The following is a 15,875-nucleotide window of genomic DNA, read 5'->3' on the forward strand; positions in this document are numbered from 1 at the left end:
GTTTTTGCAGATATCAGTCGGGAGCACAGAATCCAAGTATTTCCAGGAGGCTGGAAACTCGTGCTGGCTGTTACTCAGGATACCAGATCAAAGGCTTAAGGGGATGCCCTTCACCCCTCCAGCAGCAACACTGAGACTCACAAAAGAGAAGAGCCAAGAGCACTTGCCCAGTGTTCCCAGTTTTGCCCACACCGGTTATAGGGATTCCCTTCACCTCTACACAATTTCCTCAAATGCGGTAGATGCTATATATATTCAAGAGCATTTTAGCTCCAAAACACACACACACACTCACTATTATCCCCGTATACAACTGCACACCCTCCCTTGTGGTTATCACCCCCACAAACACACACCCCCCCCCACCCTCGTGGTTCTTCCTCCTCTCACGGTTAATGCCCCTCTCTCCCCCAAAGACCCCTCACGGTTATTACCCCCCTTCCCCCGCCTCTCACGGTTATTATCCCACCCCCCTCACAATTATTAAACACTCCTTTCCTCCCTCCGAGTTACTACACCCCAATACCCCTCATGGTTAATAAATACTCCCCTGGTCGTTACCCTCATCTCCCTCCACAGCACCCTCTCACAGCTAAAACCCCCCACACACACGGTTATTATACCCTCCCTTCACGGTTATTAGCCCATACACACACTTATTATGCCACAAACGCGGTTATTGTACCCCCCTCACGGTTGTTACCCCCACGCACACAGTTACTACAGCTCTTACCCCACAGACACGGTTATTCTGTTCCCCCCACCCCGGTTCTCTCCCTCACCCACAGCCATGCCCCCGGCCCCGGCCGGCTCTCCCGCCCGGCACTGACCGCGCCGCCGCCCGGCGCTCCCCTCACGCCGCCATGCGCCGCTCCCGCCCCTTCCGCCCGCCGCGGAGCGGCCGCCGTTCACTGCCGGGCCGGGGGCGGAGCGGGCGGCCGCCGCCATGTCCATCTTCACCCCCACCAACCAGATCCGCCTCACCAACGTGGCCGTGGTGCGGGCACGGCGCGCCGGGAAGCGCTTCGAGATCGCCTGTTACCGCAACAAGGTCATGGGCTGGCGCAGCGGAGCGTGAGTGCCCGGGGAGCCGGCGGGGAGGCGGCTCGGGCCCGGCGTGGGGCCCGCGGAAGGGCCCGTGTGGAGATCCGCGTGTGAGGGGGCCGTACCCAGGGACTCGGTGTGGGGACAGGGAAGGGCCGGTGTGGTGTGCGGGGTCGGCACTGACCGTGCGGGACTCGGCGGTGGGGCCGGGGATGGTGCGCGGTGCCCGGATCTGGCCGCGGGAGGAGGCGCGGGGCCGAGAACGGCAGCACCCGGGCCGTGCCTGCGCAGGGCCACCTCGGCGGTGGAAGGTTCCAGCTGTGCTGATTCAGCCCGGGCAGCGGGAGCTGTTTGTCCTCGCTGAACACAGCAGTGCTCCTGGCATTGCTGCTTTGCTGGAGAGGGGCTTTGCACAAGGGATTGAGGGACAGGACAAGGAGCGGTGGTTTCAAACTGACAGAGGACGGGGATAGATGGGATATTGGGAAGGAATTGTTCCCTGGGAGGGTGGGCAGGCCCTGGCACAGGGTGCCCAGAGCAGCTGGGGCTGCCCCTGGATCCCTGGCAGTGCCCAAGGCCAGGCTGGACATTGGGGCTGGAGCAGCCTGGGACAGTGGGAGGTGTCCCTGCCATGGCAGGGGTGGCACTGAAGGGGCTTTCAGGGCCCTTCCCACCCAAACCATTATTCTAAGTTTTCTACGCTTGTCTCAATCTCTAGGGAGAAAGATCTCGACGAGGTCCTGCAGACACACACAGTGTTTGTCAATGTCTCCAAAGGCCAGGTGGCAAAGAAGGAAGATCTGGTTCAAGCATTTGGGACAGATGACCAAACAGAAATCTGTAAGATGGTAGGTTTCACACACTTGGCTTTGTAAAAGACGTGAGAAGGTTTAGTTAGGTTGCTTTGTAGTGAAGGATGTTTGTAGGATGCTGCTATAGGTGAAAGAGTTGTTTGTTAAGAAATGGGTAAAAAGGAGCAGTAGCTCTGTTTTATAGTTTTAAATATGGCGTATGCATGTGACTGAAAAGAATTCTGCCTAACACACAACTTGCATGTACTGATGTCTCTGGACACAGCCAGCACTGAAGAGTTCCTCACGTAAGGTAAGTTTTTAAGGATGCAGAGAAAGGAAGGGGACAGTTGATTACTTTGGAGAGCTCACTTAAGTGTTAATAACAGATCTAATTTCTTAGTCCTTATTGGTGGGATACGAACTGTGGACTTGTTGTGGGTGATGAGATTTCAGTAAATCTCTTGAGTCAGCAGTGTCCTGGCAGCCAGGAGGGACATCCCTGTCCTGGGGGCACCAGGCCCAGCATCACCAGCTGGGCCAGGGAGGGGATTGTCCTGCTCTGCTCTGGGCTGGGGCAGCCTCACCTCCAGTGCTGGGGCAGTTTTGGGTGCCTCAATATAAGAAAGACCTAAAGCTGTCAGAGTCCAAAGAAAGCTATGAAGAAGGCAAAGGGCCTGGAGGGGCCACACGAGGAGCAGCTGAGGGCACTTGGTTCAGCCTGAGGAGACTGAGGTCAGACCTCATCAGGGGCTGCAGCTCCTCCCGAGAGGTGGCTCCAATCTCTGCTCCCTGTGACAGGGACAGGACCCAGGGGACTGGAGCTGTGTTAGGGAGGCTCAGGCTGGAGATCAGGAAAGGTTCTTCCCCCAGAGGGTGCTGGGCACTGCCCAGGCTCCCCAGGGAATGGGCACGGCCCCGAGGCTGCCAGAGCTCCAGGAGCGTTGGGACAGCGCTGCCAGGGATGCCCAGGGTGGGGTTGTTGGGGTGTCTGTGCAGGGCCAGGGGCTGCACTGGATGATCCCTGGGGTTCCTTTCCAGCTCAGGACATTGTGTGATTCTGTGAAATCTGTGCTTCTCTTGCTGCAATTTAGTGTTTCTGTGGTGAGCTTTTTTGTTTGAAGTCTTTCCAGTGCTGTCTGTTGTAATGATTCACATTATTAATTTGGTTATTGTTTGCTGCACTTCATGTCTAACCAAACCTTTCAAGCAGGTATCAAATTTAACAAAGTTACTGGACTTTCCACTCTTCAAACCCATGATGTTCATTAAGTGATTTCTTTATTTTACAGATTTTATCCAAAGGGGAGCTGCAGGTGTCGGACAAGGAGCGGCACACGCAGCTGGAGCAGATGTTCAGAGACATCGCCACCATCGTGGCTGACAAGTGCGTGAACCCTGAGACAAAGCGGCCCTACACAGTGATCCTCATCGAAAGGGCCATGAAGGACATCCACTACTCGGTCAAACCCACCAAGAGCACCAAGCAGCAGGTGAGTTTCCTGCAGGATCAGCTCCTGCTCCCAGGTGGTATCACCCGGGGGAATTGCTCAGGTCTCAGTCACAGAGGGATCAGCAAAGCCCCGGGATCTGAGGCCCGCAGAGGGATTACTCAGCCATCTGGCAGCTGAGTGCCTGAGAGATGCAGCTCCTGAAACTCGGGCAATTTGTTTGCTAGGAATTCAGGGAAGGGAGAAAGAAATAAAAAAATCCAACAGTGATACACCTAGGACGGAAATAAAAGGTTTATTACTTATGCTAATTGAGGTGGTATATCAGGCTTGCATCTGAGCCACGTGGGTTTGTGATGTTTTGCAGTATAATTATTTAACGTTATTTCAGACAGTTTTTAAGTGTTCAAAGTGATCACAAACAACAAGAACTCTGTCTTTTCTTGTTAATCTGTCAAAAGAGCATGATAGCAGCCTCCCTGCAACAGAGTGGCAGTGACCAGCACTGAGAGATGGCTCTGAAGCTGGGGAAAAGGTTCGGGATTTGGATGTGGGTGCTGGTTTTTGAGCAGGTGTGTAAGTGCTCTTTTTCTTGTCCAACAGGCCCTGGAAGTGATCAGGCAGCTGAAGGAGACCATGCGGATTGAACGTGCTCACATGAGGCTGAGGTTTATCCTGCCAGCAAAGGAGGGCAAGAAGCTGAAAGAGAAACTCAAGCCACTGATTAAAGTTATTGAGAGCGAAGACTTCCAGGAACAGCTGGAAATTGTAAGCAAAAAGCAGTCCCTGGGTTTCAGGTTTGGTTTGAGCTACACCTGTGTGTTTTACTAGGAGATGAATTCATAGATAGAAGTTGTTAAGATAAACTGCAGGTTTACCAGAGATCCTGAATCAGAGCTGCAGTTGGAATTTTTTAATTTCACACAGTTCAGGTAATGTGAGCTGGAAGCAGCCGTTGGTATCCAGAGCCTGCTGCTCCAAGGTGTGGAGTGCACAGTGCAATTCCTCTTAGCAGTGATGATCCTGCAACACTGATAAGTTTCTCTCATATGTGAAATGTTACTGTTATTGATTTGGTGGCTTGGGTCTGGATTTTGAGAGTGGTTAATTATTTTTCTTTAAAAATCTGTGTGTGGTAAAGCAAAAATTGGTATTAAAATCTTCATGAGAACAGATTAGAATCCAGCAATCCCAGCTGGCAAAAGCCATGTCCAGCATGGGGAACTGGAACTGTAGAGCTTCTGTGGAAAGGTTGCTGCCAGATAGTGCCTGTCAGCTCTGCAGAGTCCTTCTCATAACTAACCAGGGTTGTTTTAACAGCAGTGGATGTTAGGCCTTGGGTAGGGGCTGGTGAAATTCGAGCATTCTTGGCTGACTGATGAAATGTGGAACGTTCCAGGTGTGCCTTATTGACCCAGGCTGCTTCAGGGAGATCGACGAGTTGATCCGCAGTGAGACAAAAGGGAAAGGATCCCTGGAAGTGCTCAGTCTGAAGGATGTGGAGGAAGGGGATGAAAAGCTTGAATAACAAAACCTTCCTGCAGCAGATCTGCTTCGACAACCTCGCCACAATGACTGGTGTAGCCACTCTTCTGTTAGGCCTTCATGGTTTTTTCCAATCTCTTGCTGCCAAATATTTTCTGACACTAATCCTTTGGGATTTTTCCGTGCAGTGTGGGTTGGGTTTTTTTATCATTTTACACTTGCTTGGTTTACAGATGTCTTTGCCTGTAAGAAGATTTTGTGTCAGAGTTGCACTAATAAGGACTGAGTTAGGGTGTGGTAGGAGGTTACTCTGGCTTTGCTTTAGTTCCAGGGTTGCTGTTGAAGAGTGTTTGAGTGATTTGGTGCCAATTGTTTGTACCTTCAGGTTGTCAGTGTTGAGTGGGAGATTGCACTGGTCACTGGGCAGTGGCTTTGTGTGTGAGGAGAGGGACCTTAAGAGAGCTGCATTTTCACTTCTGAACAGATGCAAAGCGTGGATCATGTCTGAAAATCAGTCTCTTGGCAGCGTGAAAACTGACTTAGGCTTCCGTAATTGGCTGCTTGATAATTAAAGTACTTCAAAGGACCATTTATAAGGAATTCCTTCACTGGCTATAACAGCACTTGCTGACTTAAGAGATGATGTTCTCCAAATAACTTATTTGTAGAATATATTTAGCTACATTAATAAAAGCAAATGATCATCTATTTATATATTATAGATACAGAAAGAAATAAGAAACTTATTTTTGTTAATAGTAGGGGAGATATCCCTGACTGTGGCAGTGCTTTTGTAGGCTGAGGGAGTAGCCTGTACTTGGGAGCTGCTGCTTTCACGTGATAAAATGAATCTCAAACAGGCAGTGGTGGCCTCTGGCCATGGAGCCAGACAGGCTTTTGTTGGACAGTAATGCCCAGCAGGAATTGTTTGTGTGTGCCCCTTCGCTTTTTAGTGCACCAGAACAATTCTGGCAGCTGTCCTTTATCCTCTGTCCTTTTTTTGCTGCTCTCTAATCCATGCACAGAATTTCCAGCCAGCTCCTGAGGCATGGGATACAGTTCTTGCTAATTCTGTTAAATCTTGCTGCAGCTGTGTTAAACAAATGATTTGAAGTTGAACCGGGATGTTTCAAAGAAAAGGGGAAGAGAGGACAACAACGGGGGAAGGAGATACTAAAAATACAAAGCACCAGGCAAAGCAGATCTGGTTCAGTGACTAAAAACTAAATCAGCAGGAGTTTGAGGAGCCTTTAATATGACATTCCTGTTTCCATGCAGATAGCAGGCAGCAGGTGAGGAGCTGTGGGCCAGCCAGGGATGAGATCTGTCCCAGGTGAGTGCAGTGCTCTTTGGTTGCTGTTGCCTTCCAGAGACTCCCCCCTCATGTGACAATTAAACAGAGCTGGGTTTGTAGTCCTGACCTTTCCTCTGTGCCTTTGACTCACTGTGAATTTTCTGGAATTTCATCAGGGAGTGTAGCAATCAGCTGGAGGAGGGGAGGTTTGGCATGTGAGGTGGCTGCAGGGCTGGATCCTCAGTCCAAGGCTGCCCATTGGGAGTGGATTTCTGCAGCAGCCAATTTGTGTGCACTTGTGCAAGGCCAGGATCAATTCCTTCAGCAGTATTTTGGGAGGATCTGCCTCTCTAGAGCCTGAGTTTTGCTGAGGGCAGGTGAAACTGAGATTCTTGAGCCACTGGCCATTTAAAAATGCTTTTGTTTGTTCCCGAGGGTTGAAATGCTGCCTAGGAAATGCAGGGGTGTAATGAGTGAAGCTGCCATGCGGACACAGCTCAGCGTGGAGAGCTCTGTGTGCACAGGCACCACCCTGGGCTGCTGCCTCCATGTGCTCCTCTCTCCAGGCACGCCTTGGGAAGCACTGAGGATGATCATGCAGATATTTAGCTCATCACTGGCAATTAGTGCTAACATGCAATTCATCAATATGCAGATGAGACACTGAGCAAGAGCCCCAGAGGATGCTGTGTCACTAATACCTGATTTCACAATTCTTTAATTTCTTGGTTTGCTGTGTTTAACACCTTAAGCACAACGGGATGGCAGCAGGTTAAAGATCTGGAGTTACAGAACCTTACGCTAAGCTGATTGATGAGCTTGGTGCTAGGAAGGCAATTTCTTTGTAAAGGCTTTTCTGCAAATCCAAACATTAAGGATTTTCTCTGGTAGAGGAAGCTTGGGTTTATTTATGGACAAATAAATGTACATGCTGGCATTTCTTGTCATGTTTGTAGTTCAGCAAGAATGTACGGTGAGCATCAGAATAAAGCTCAGGATTGGTAACTGGCTTGTGTTTGCCCATTCCAACGAGAGTGTAACGCCCTGCACAACCACTTCCTGGCTAATTAACTGGAATTTCCAAATAGGTGGGCATTCAAATAAGCTGGCAGCTTCCAGGAGAGCACCGCTGCTGTGTTTGGGTGCACATGCACATGTGTTTTCCCTGAGATTGTCCTCCTGTTCCTGGTGGGGCTCAGAATGGTCCCTGACAGCTGCCACTGCCACGGCGATGGAAGACAAAACTGGAATGCTTCTCTGCCCCCCTCCAAGAGCTCGTCAATCAGTTATTAATGAAGCTGTTCCCTGCAGAAGCGTCGAGGAGGGGGCTGGGCGGTGGCTGAGCAGGAGCCGTGTGGCGGTTGGCAGTGCCACGGTGACAGTTCCGCCTGGAACCCTCTGGTCCCAACACCTCTGCAGGGCAGCAGGGCCTCGGTGTCTGTCCCGCAGGGGGCTGCCAACAGTGGCCAAGGGATGGAGGCCCCCGGCAGCACGCAGGGCCCCAAGGCCGACCTGAGCCAGCGCAGCCAGGAGCTGCGTGTCCTTGTGGCCCTGCAAGGTGCGGCCTCGGGCTGCTCGGGGCAGGGCGGGCACGGCCCCCTCGTCCCGCGGTGCCATGGGCTCCCTGATGTCCCCCAGAGCAAGGCGGCAAGATTTTCGCTCAGTCCTGCGAGGAGAAGCTCCGGCAGAACAGGGAGCTGCTCCCCAGCCTGCAGGCGGCCTTGCAGGAGGATTCCAGTATCCTGGATTTTGTCCTGAAGGTACCAGCAGATCCTTCCTGCTGCATCCCTGCCTGGTGCTTCCCCAGGAGCTGGGAGCACGGGCCAGCAAAAGGATGTGTCATTGCCAGGCTGACAGTGACCCTTTCCTTGTCCCTCCCCTGCCCACAGTACAACAAACTCCCCATTAAGGATGCTTTTGGAGAGGGCCAGGAGCTCATTCCAGCCACTCAGAGTGTGGAGGTAATGGCAGGGGCTGGGGGCAGGGGCTGCTCGCAGGGGGCTGGGGCTCTGGAGACACTGGGAAGAACAGTGCATGGCAGAGGGACATGGTGCCAGCACCAGGACAGCCCCATGGGGCTGCTGTGGAGAGACACAGGGTGTTCACATCTGGTCCCGTGGGTCCCTTTCCACCATGGGACCCATCCATGCAGACCCTTTGTCCCAGCAGACCTCCTGGCTGTGCCACCCTGTGTGTCCCTGGCACTGCCCAGGTTCCTGCAGGGTCCAGTTGCATCCCTGGCAGAGAGAGGCTGTCCCTGCCCTTCACTGCCTGTCCCAAGGTTGTGCCCTGCTTATAAACCCGTGGAGACTGAGGAGCTGTCCCCATGGAGCTGCCTTTGCCCAGGGGCCTCTTGCAGGGACAGAGCGGTGCCGCTGCTCTCTGACAACATCCCCATCTGGGCCCTGATTGATTTATTGATCCCCAGTCCTGGTCTGTGTTATGCCCAGCCCTGCCATCAGCAGTTGCCCACCTCTGCCTCACCCCAGCCAGCCCCCAGAGCAAAGCTCTCCCAGATCCCATCCTGTCAAACCAGTGACAACATCCTGGAGCAGCGCCCCAGTGTCCCCAGCTCTACCCTGGGGGGAGTTTTCCGGGCAGCACCCCCTTCTCCTGCAGCATCCAGCCTGGGAAATACTCTCATGCCCATCCAGGCGGTCCAAAAGAAGATCGAGGCCAAAATCCATGACCAGGTGAAGGTGTGTGACATGCTGCTGCACCAGCTGAAGCAGTGGAGCCAAGCCAGGGACGAGCGCCAGAGGCACCTGCAGGAGCTGCAGGATGCCGAGACGGATCCCAAGTGGCAAGAGCCACAGCTGCAGGTACCCAGGAGCCCTTCCTGGTGTGCCAACACCCACGGGGGGCTTTAATCCAGCCCCTGCACCCCCAGCTGGGCACTGGGCATGGCACACGGAGTCACTTCATGTCTCTCCCCCTGTGTCTGCCCCAGACCATTCGCCAGCTGGGCAATGACATCGAGAAGATGGTCATGAAAATTCACAGTGGACAGATCGTGACCAACCTGTACCTGAAGCTGCAGGAAAACCTGAGGAGGGTGAGCTCCTCCTCACTGTGCCATTGTCTCGCCTGCTCCCCCTGCAAAGGCACGAGGTGCCCGAGGGGCTGTGTCCCGGGGGACACCCTGCTGGTCCCCTCCATGCCCTGTCACAGCATGGGGACCCCGGGGCTCGGAGGGTGACCTGTGGTGGCTCCTGTGTGCAGGAGCTGGTGTACCTGCCTCAGTACCTGGACCTCCTGTGTGGGATGACTGTGATGTACCACGATGAGCTCACGGCCCGGAGCAACCTCAAAGCCAACGATGTCCTCAGGGTGAGATAACTGGGGCCCTTCCCACCCTCCAGCACCCACAGACAGCACCACGTACCTGGGCCTGAGAGCCTTCAGCAAGGAGCAAAAGACAGAGCTGAGCACCCAGAGGCCTCCGTAGGTCCTCCCAGGTCTCCCTCTTGTCCGCTGAGGCTGGCGACAGCCCGTCTGAAGCACCAGCCATGGCAAAGGCAGCGTGTCCCACACCCAGCTGGCCTTGCCAAGCTTCCTTCACAGCCTGTTTGCATGGAGTGGGGGCATTTCCAACACTGGCCATCCCATAGCTCAAATCATAGATTCATGGAATGGTTTGGGTTAGCAGGGACCTCAAAGCCCATCCCATCCCACCCCCCTGCCATGGGCAGGGACACCTCCCACTGTCCCAGGCTGCTCCAAGCCCCAATGTCCAGCCTGGCCTTGGACACTGCCAGGGATCCAGGGGCAGCCCCAGCTGCTCTGGGCACCATGTGCCAGGGCCTGCCCACCCTCCCAGGGAACAATTCCTTCCATATCTCAATCTAAACCAATACTTAAACCTAATAACCAATCTGTAAAAAGCTCCAGCTGGCTCTGGCAGCAACTTCTCCCTTCTCTGTTATGCTCCAGAAACTCATGGCCGAGGCAGGACCCCAGGTCCGTGTGGAGAAGCATCTCAGGGACCAGTCCCTGGCTGAGCAGAGGATGCAAATCGAGAGCCTCCGGCAACAGGAGGAGAGCGAGAGGCAGCAGAGGCGGGTGAGCTGGGGGTGTGGGGTAGGCAGGGATGGGGATGTGGGGCAGGCAGGGATGGAGGTGTGGGGCAGGCAGAGATGGGGGTGTGGGGCAGGCAGAGATGGGGGTGTGGGGCAGGCAGGGCAGGGGATACGGGGCAGGCAGAGATGGGGGTGTGGGGCAGGCAGAGATGGGGGTGTGGGGCAGGCAGGGCAGGGGATGTGGGGCAGGCAGGGATGGGCTGTGGGGCAGGCAGGGCAGGGGATGTGGGGCAGGCAGGGATGGGGGTGTGGGGTAGGCAGGGCAGGGGCTGTGGGGCAGGCAGGGATGGGCTGTGGGACAGGCAGGGCAGGGGATGTGGGGCAGGCAGGGATGGACTGTGGGGCAGGCAGGGATGGGGGTGTGGGGCAGGCAGGGCAGGGGATGTGGGGCAGGCAGGGCAGGGGATGTGGGGCAGGCAGGGATGGGGGTGTGGGGCAGGCAGGGATGGGCTGTGGGGCAGGCAGGGCAGGGGATGTGGGGCAGGCAGGGATGGGGGTGTGGGGTAGGCAGGGCAGGGGCTGTGGGACAGGCAGGGATGGACTGTGGGGCAGGCAGGGATGGGGGTGTGGGACAGGCAGGCCGGGGCAGGGGGCAGCCTGCAGCGCTGAGCCCCGGGGGGACAGTGAGTGTCCTTGCAGCAAGCCGTGTCCATGCTCTCCGCAGAGCACGAGCTGAGCTCCTCAGAAACGGCGGTGGGTGAGTGCCTGGCAGGGGGCAGGGCGGGGGGACGTGGGCGCGGCCATGGGCATCCTGCCCCGCTCCTTCCCTGCCACCCCAGGTGCTGAGGCGGAGGCCGCCGTGGCTAAGAGGGAGCGCGAGGCCTTTGTGACTGACAAGATGGAGAAGGCGAAGAGTGCCCTGCAGTGCTCCTGCCTCTGGGTAATGGCAAAACCAGCCCTGGTGGAACCTGGGGCGCTGGGGAGCTGCGGCCCCTCTGCTCCCCCCGTTTCACTGTGGGGTTGTCTGCTCTCCTCTCCCTGGAGCCCCTCAAAGCCCCTCTTTGCAGGCAGGCACGGAGCTGCCCCTCTGCATGACCGGACGCTGCAGAGCTCCGTGGTGCTGTGGCCTCCCCAAGGCCCTGCTCTCAGCAGGAGCACCCCGGGCTCAGTCCTTGTGTCTCCCCTGGCCAGGACATCCCCAGCAGCATCCAGGCCCAGAAGAAGTCCCTGGAGAGCCTGCAGCAGCACATCGATGAGTGCAGGGAGAGGAAGAAGGTGCTGAAGAAGACGCTGCAGGAGCTGGAGCTGAAGCAGGCTAAACTGAAGTTCAACCAGCCCATCAGCACCATCAGGTGCTGCTGGCCTCGCACAGTTGTGCCAACCAGGCCACCACCCTTGGGGGGACATGTCCCAGGAGGCACCCTGACCTCTGTCCCACTGCAGCCACCCTCCCCTCACGCACTGGGAGGGTCTCGAGCTCCCGGCTCTGGTGCTGGCAGAGAACCCAAAGCTTCCCCTGGGGTCCCAGAGCTCCCCTTCTCCTTGCCTGGCACGGGAAGTACTGCCAGCAGCATGGAGCTGGGCTGCAGCTGGGGGTGGGGGGAACCTGAACAGCCTTTGGAGCAGCTTTGGGGTGTCCCTGCGCCCCTCTGCAGCTGTGTGATGTGAGTGCCACTGGCTCCAGGCTGCGGGAGGAGGAGCTCAGCGAGAACCTGCAGCAGGAAGAGGCCCGGCTGGAGCAGATGCGAGCCCAGATGTTGAGGAACCAGAAGCGCCTGATCGAGTTTGAGAACATCATTGACAACCTGTTCCTCCGCCTGCAGGGCATCTTCATCCCTGACCAGGTACCACAGGAACAGGGCCAGGCAGGCGGGACAGCGTGGGGACACCCGGCACAGCCACCACCAGGGGCTCGCTGTCCCCACCACGGTGGCTCTTTCTCCCCCAGGATGAGTCTGTTGCGGTGGTGGGGCTGGAGGAGAAGCTGCAGCACTGTGAGCAGAAGATGCAGTTCCTGAAGGAGAGGGTGGCAGCCCGGTCCAAGGACAGCACTGACGAACGCAGCGAGGTACAGGGGCTCCGGCCCTCTGTGCCCTTGGGGGCACACACAGGGTCCTCACAGATGGCCACCCAAGCCATCCGTCCTCAGCAGGGCCGCAGGGAAGGGCCATGGAGCAGCTCAGCCCCAGAGGGCCCTGGGCACCCAAGGGGTACCCAAGGTTGTAACACCCACCTGCCCTCCAGCACTTAACCCAGGGCACCTTTCACAGACTTTTGCCAAGGTCAGGAACCTCCTGGAGAAAAGAACTGCAGGTGAAACACAGAACTTGAAGATTTCCTTTGAGGATGAAGACACCATGGAAGATGGTAGGAGAGCATGGTGGGGACATGTCCCACAGTGACTGCTCCAGCCCCTGCCCCCTGGGAGTTTTGGGAGTCTTTGTCTGTCTCCTACTGGCCCAGCATACACCAACCCACAAACTGCCTCCGGGTCTTGAGGCTGACCTTGGCTGTTTCCAAGGCTTTGAGCATGGGAGGTGGCTTTAGGCAGGAATGTGGGAGAACGAAGGCAGGTGGTGGGGTGGTGGGCACCAAGCCACTGCAGGAACAAGGAGAGATGTTGTGGGGCAAGAGGGGAGACCCTCATCTTCAAAATCACCTGGTTGTGAAGAATAATCAGTGCTTGGCTCTGCCTGTGGACGCTCCTAGAGGAGGCAAAGAGCTGTTGGCAGCTCACCAGCTTTCTTTAGCAAAGCAGGAGCTGTGCCCACCACACTGTAGCTCCAGACCTTTACAGGAAGCCCCAGCAGCACTGGAGATGGGCCACAGTGATGGCACCACCAGGTCCTGCAGGTCGCCCTGGGATGCTGGGGTGGAAAAGCCCAGGAGGACTCTCGAGGATCCCACAAGCCCCACAAACTGTGCCAGCTCTCCCAGGGATGTGGGCACAGCAGAGGTGGCCCCCAGCCCCTCCCCAGTCCCTCCTGTCCACTCTCCCCTCCAGACACCTTGGATTTTGAGGATGAAGACCATGACTACATCCCCAGCCATGAGGACATCAAGAAGCAGGGGCTGCAGCTGATCAGAATGAACACCAGACGTCGCAAGAAGAAATAGTGGCTTCTCCACGTGAACTTTGAGGGCCCCAGGCCCCCCCTTGAACCCTTTTCTCAGCAGGTTTAATAAAGCAGATCTTCTTCATTCCTCCCAGTTCTGTGGCAAGGCTGGAATGGGTGGTCCTAGGTCACTTCTGTCACTCAGAACACGTTGGGGTCCATCCTGAGGGGTTCTGAGCTGGGTTTGGAGGTGGGATGGGCTGGGTTGGAGACAGCTCCCAGTTGCAGCAAAGCTGGGGCCAGGCTGGCTTTCTCCCCCTTGGTGCTGTGGGGCCAACACCTTCCCGGGACCTCTGATGCCCCAGGGGCTGGAGCCTGTCCGAGCCAGCGATGGGGAAATGTGGGGAAGGGCCGAGTCCTGTGGGGACCCCAGGGTGGGTGTCCTCGTGTCCGTGCATGGGAGTGCAAAGGCAGAGCCCACTTCGGAGGGAGAGACCCAGACCTGAGCTGAGCCCCCTCCCTGCTCCTGCGACTCCTGCCCTGATCTTGGAGCCAGCCCCAGGTGTCACCTGTGGGCTGCAGGAGGCTCTGGAGGTCCCGAGTGTTGCGGTGTGAGCCTGCTGCTCCAGGGGGGGATCCCCAGCGCTGCTGAGGGGCACAGCCCCCCAGCCCTGGAGGCCACCTTGTCCTCTCTCCTCTCGTGCTGCAAATAGATGGTGCTGTTTCTCCAGGAACCGCCGGCACCGAGGGGCCGCGCCCGTGTTCCTGGACAGACACCCAGGGCAGGAGCGCCTCGTGCCCTGCCACAGGGGATGTCCGCATCGGAGCGGCCCTTCCCTGCCCGCTCTGCTCGCTCCCTGCGCTTCGCGCTGGCATCATCAGTGACATCATCACCGAGGGAGGAACGGCTGCTGCTCCCAAGCCTCCCGGCACTGTTCCTGGTGGGCATCATGGAATGGGCATCATCTTCACAAGGCACAGCACAGCTTGAGGTTTTTCAGGGAAGCTCCAGAAATAACATCACGTGTCAGTGAAGGCATCTCATGGAGCTTCCCAGAATCCACAGCCACAGGTGGGCTCTTCTGCAAGTAAAGACCAGGCTGTAACTGCATCTCCATCTGCTCCTGCTGTGTTCTCATGTGCCCACCACAGCCTCACCCCCCTCACAGGGAGCAATTCCTTCCCAATATCCCATCCAGCCCTGCCCTCTGGCACTGGGAAGCCATTCCCTGGGTCCTGTCCCTCCAGCCCTTGTCCCCAGTCCCTCTCCAGCTCTCCTGGAGCCCCTTCAGGCCCTGCAAGGGGCTCTGAGCTCTCCCTGGAGCCTTCTCCTCTCCAGGTGAACACTCCCAGCTCTCCCAGCCTGAGAAATGTGTCGAGCTCTTGGTCTGGTCTTTCCACACTGGCTGTGGGGAACAGGGAAGCCACAAAAGGTGTGGAAGAGCCAGAGTGGGATGGAGGCTCCAGCCTGTGGCCCATTTTCTGGCTTGAAGGTAGTTCAGGGATGTTTTAGCTGCCTTTACGGGACACGCAGAGCAGCAGCAACAGGGTTGCACTTCCCTGAGCTCCTCCTGCTGCGAGCAGGGGATCCAAGGACTACCTGCTCCATCAGGAGCATCCACTGGATGTGTTCAGACACCGCAGCCCAAACCCTCGTCACAGCTGCCAGGAGAGGGGAAGGGCTGCCAGCCCCAGCCAGCAGCACCTGGGCACGCAGGCGGCACCGGGTGCAATCGGAATGACTGCTCCTGGCTCCGCTGGATCCAGGAGAGACGGGAATGGGTGCAATCAGAGTGACTGCTCCTGGCTCCCCCGGACCCGGGAGAGATGGGAATGGGTGCAATCGGAATGACTGCTCCTGGCTCCCCTGGATCTGAGAGAGATGGTGACGGGAACGGATGTGACAAGTGGAGAAGAGGTACAAGAGAGAGGGGGAAAGAACCAGAGGCAGTGCCTTGGTTTCTGGATTTGAAAAGATGGGAAAAGGTGGGGCTGCAGGGGCTCTCCCATAGGGAAAAATACCATTAATTATATAAGGAACAAATGGACAAATAGGGAAGGGAAGGGAAGGGAAGGGAAGGGAAGGGAAGGGAAGGGAAGGGAAGGGAAGGGAAGGGAAGGGAAGGGAAGGGAAGGGAAAGGGAAAGGGAAAAGGGAAAAGGGAAAAGGGAAATGGAAAGGAAGGGGAAAGGGAAACAACAGGACCGATGCCACCTGAGGTCTCATTAGGCTTCAGCTGTGGGTGGCACAGCCCAGGGAAGGAGATGAGATTTCCTTTTCTGCCCTAAGAAACCTTTATTCGCCTCCTCTGAGCTCGGCTGGAGCTCCAGCACGGATTGCTGCAACCAGCGCCAGCACTGGTGAGGAACCAAAAATAGGACATCGGGGAATTGCATGGAAGCATTTGCCATGTGGAAATATCAATCTCTGCCTTGGGAAGGCTGGGTTGGAGTGGGTTTGGAGCTTTTTATTTTTAAAGGTGTGATGAGAATCACATGGAATGGAGTGCAGGGAAGGGTGGGCACAGCTGGGGCTGTCACTGGAGCATCAGTGCTGGGTTTTATCCTCTGGGAAAAGGGGAACCGGGTAGATCAGCCAGTGTGGGGCCAAAAGCAGAGCTCTGCTGGCTGCTCTGGGGAAGGGGAGGCAGCCAGGGGATCCTTCTTGGAGCTGCAACACTGGGAGGTGGGAGGTTTGTGTATCCCAGCCTTTGGAGTGAGAGCTGCTTCCAGCCA

General features: G+C 56.4%; 3 protein-coding genes across 6 annotated transcripts in view; 2 read left to right on the forward strand and 1 right to left on the reverse strand.

Annotated features, from left to right (window-relative positions):
- The window catches only part of LOC116453857 (S-adenosyl-L-methionine-dependent tRNA 4-demethylwyosine synthase TYW1-like), an 87,826-nt gene extending 86,948 nt beyond the window's left edge, over nucleotides 1-878 (reverse strand). For 3 of the 4 annotated variants that reach the window (XM_032129783.1, XM_032129784.1, XM_032129781.1), the window contains exon 1: nucleotides 831-878. The gene's annotated coding sequence lies outside the window, so the exon portion shown is untranslated. Of the gene's footprint in view, nucleotides 1-733; nucleotides 774-830 lie in introns of those variants that run through there. The other variant, XM_032129782.1, reaches the window with a different exon arrangement.
- Nucleotides 879-898: 20 nt separating this feature from the next.
- Nucleotides 899-7,070, forward strand: SBDS (SBDS ribosome maturation factor). The gene is made up of 5 exons (XM_032129785.1): nucleotides 899-1,074; nucleotides 1,763-1,892; nucleotides 3,128-3,328; nucleotides 3,890-4,054; nucleotides 4,686-7,070. The coding sequence occupies exons 1-5, from the start codon at nucleotides 947-949 to the stop codon at nucleotides 4,812-4,814; spliced, it is 753 nt and encodes a 250-aa protein (XP_031985676.1). The 5' UTR covers nucleotides 899-946; the 3' UTR covers nucleotides 4,815-7,070.
- Nucleotides 7,071-7,140: 70 nt separating this feature from the next.
- Nucleotides 7,141-13,254, forward strand: CCDC183 (coiled-coil domain containing 183). The gene is made up of 14 exons (XM_032129786.1): nucleotides 7,141-7,623; nucleotides 7,704-7,825; nucleotides 7,955-8,026; nucleotides 8,720-8,887; nucleotides 9,016-9,120; nucleotides 9,288-9,395; nucleotides 9,999-10,127; nucleotides 10,784-10,841; nucleotides 10,924-11,024; nucleotides 11,276-11,436; nucleotides 11,769-11,928; nucleotides 12,033-12,152; nucleotides 12,355-12,451; nucleotides 13,089-13,254. The coding sequence occupies exons 1-14, from the start codon at nucleotides 7,539-7,541 to the stop codon at nucleotides 13,199-13,201; spliced, it is 1,599 nt and encodes a 532-aa protein (XP_031985677.1). The 5' UTR covers nucleotides 7,141-7,538; the 3' UTR covers nucleotides 13,202-13,254.
- The last annotated feature ends 2,621 nt before the right edge of the window (nucleotides 13,255-15,875 follow it).

This window comes from Corvus moneduloides, chromosome 20 (assembly GCF_009650955.1).
Source record: "Corvus moneduloides isolate bCorMon1 chromosome 20, bCorMon1.pri, whole genome shotgun sequence".
Lineage (NCBI taxonomy): Eukaryota > Metazoa > Chordata > Aves > Passeriformes > Corvidae > Corvus > Corvus moneduloides.

Bases quoted from the DNA above. Each gene is read 5' to 3' on its own strand.
- CCDC183 (XM_032129786.1), top strand. From the start codon at position 7,539: ATGGAGGCCCCCGGCAGCACGCAGGGCCCCAAGGCCGACCTGAGCCAG. The intron at 10,128-10,783 runs GTGAGCTGGGGG...GTGTCCTTGCAG, and splicing joins GCGAGAGGCAGCAGAGGCGG to CAAGCCGTGTCCATGCTCTC. The intron at 11,437-11,768 runs GTGCTGCTGGCC...CACTGGCTCCAG, and splicing joins CAGCCCATCAGCACCATCAG to GCTGCGGGAGGAGGAGCTCA.
- SBDS (XM_032129785.1), top strand. From the start codon at position 947: ATGTCCATCTTCACCCCCACCAACCAGATCCGCCTCACCAACGTGGCC. The intron at 1,893-3,127 runs GTAGGTTTCACA...TTTATTTTACAG, and splicing joins AAACAGAAATCTGTAAGATG to ATTTTATCCAAAGGGGAGCT. The intron at 4,055-4,685 runs GTAAGCAAAAAG...GGAACGTTCCAG, and splicing joins TCCAGGAACAGCTGGAAATT to GTGTGCCTTATTGACCCAGG.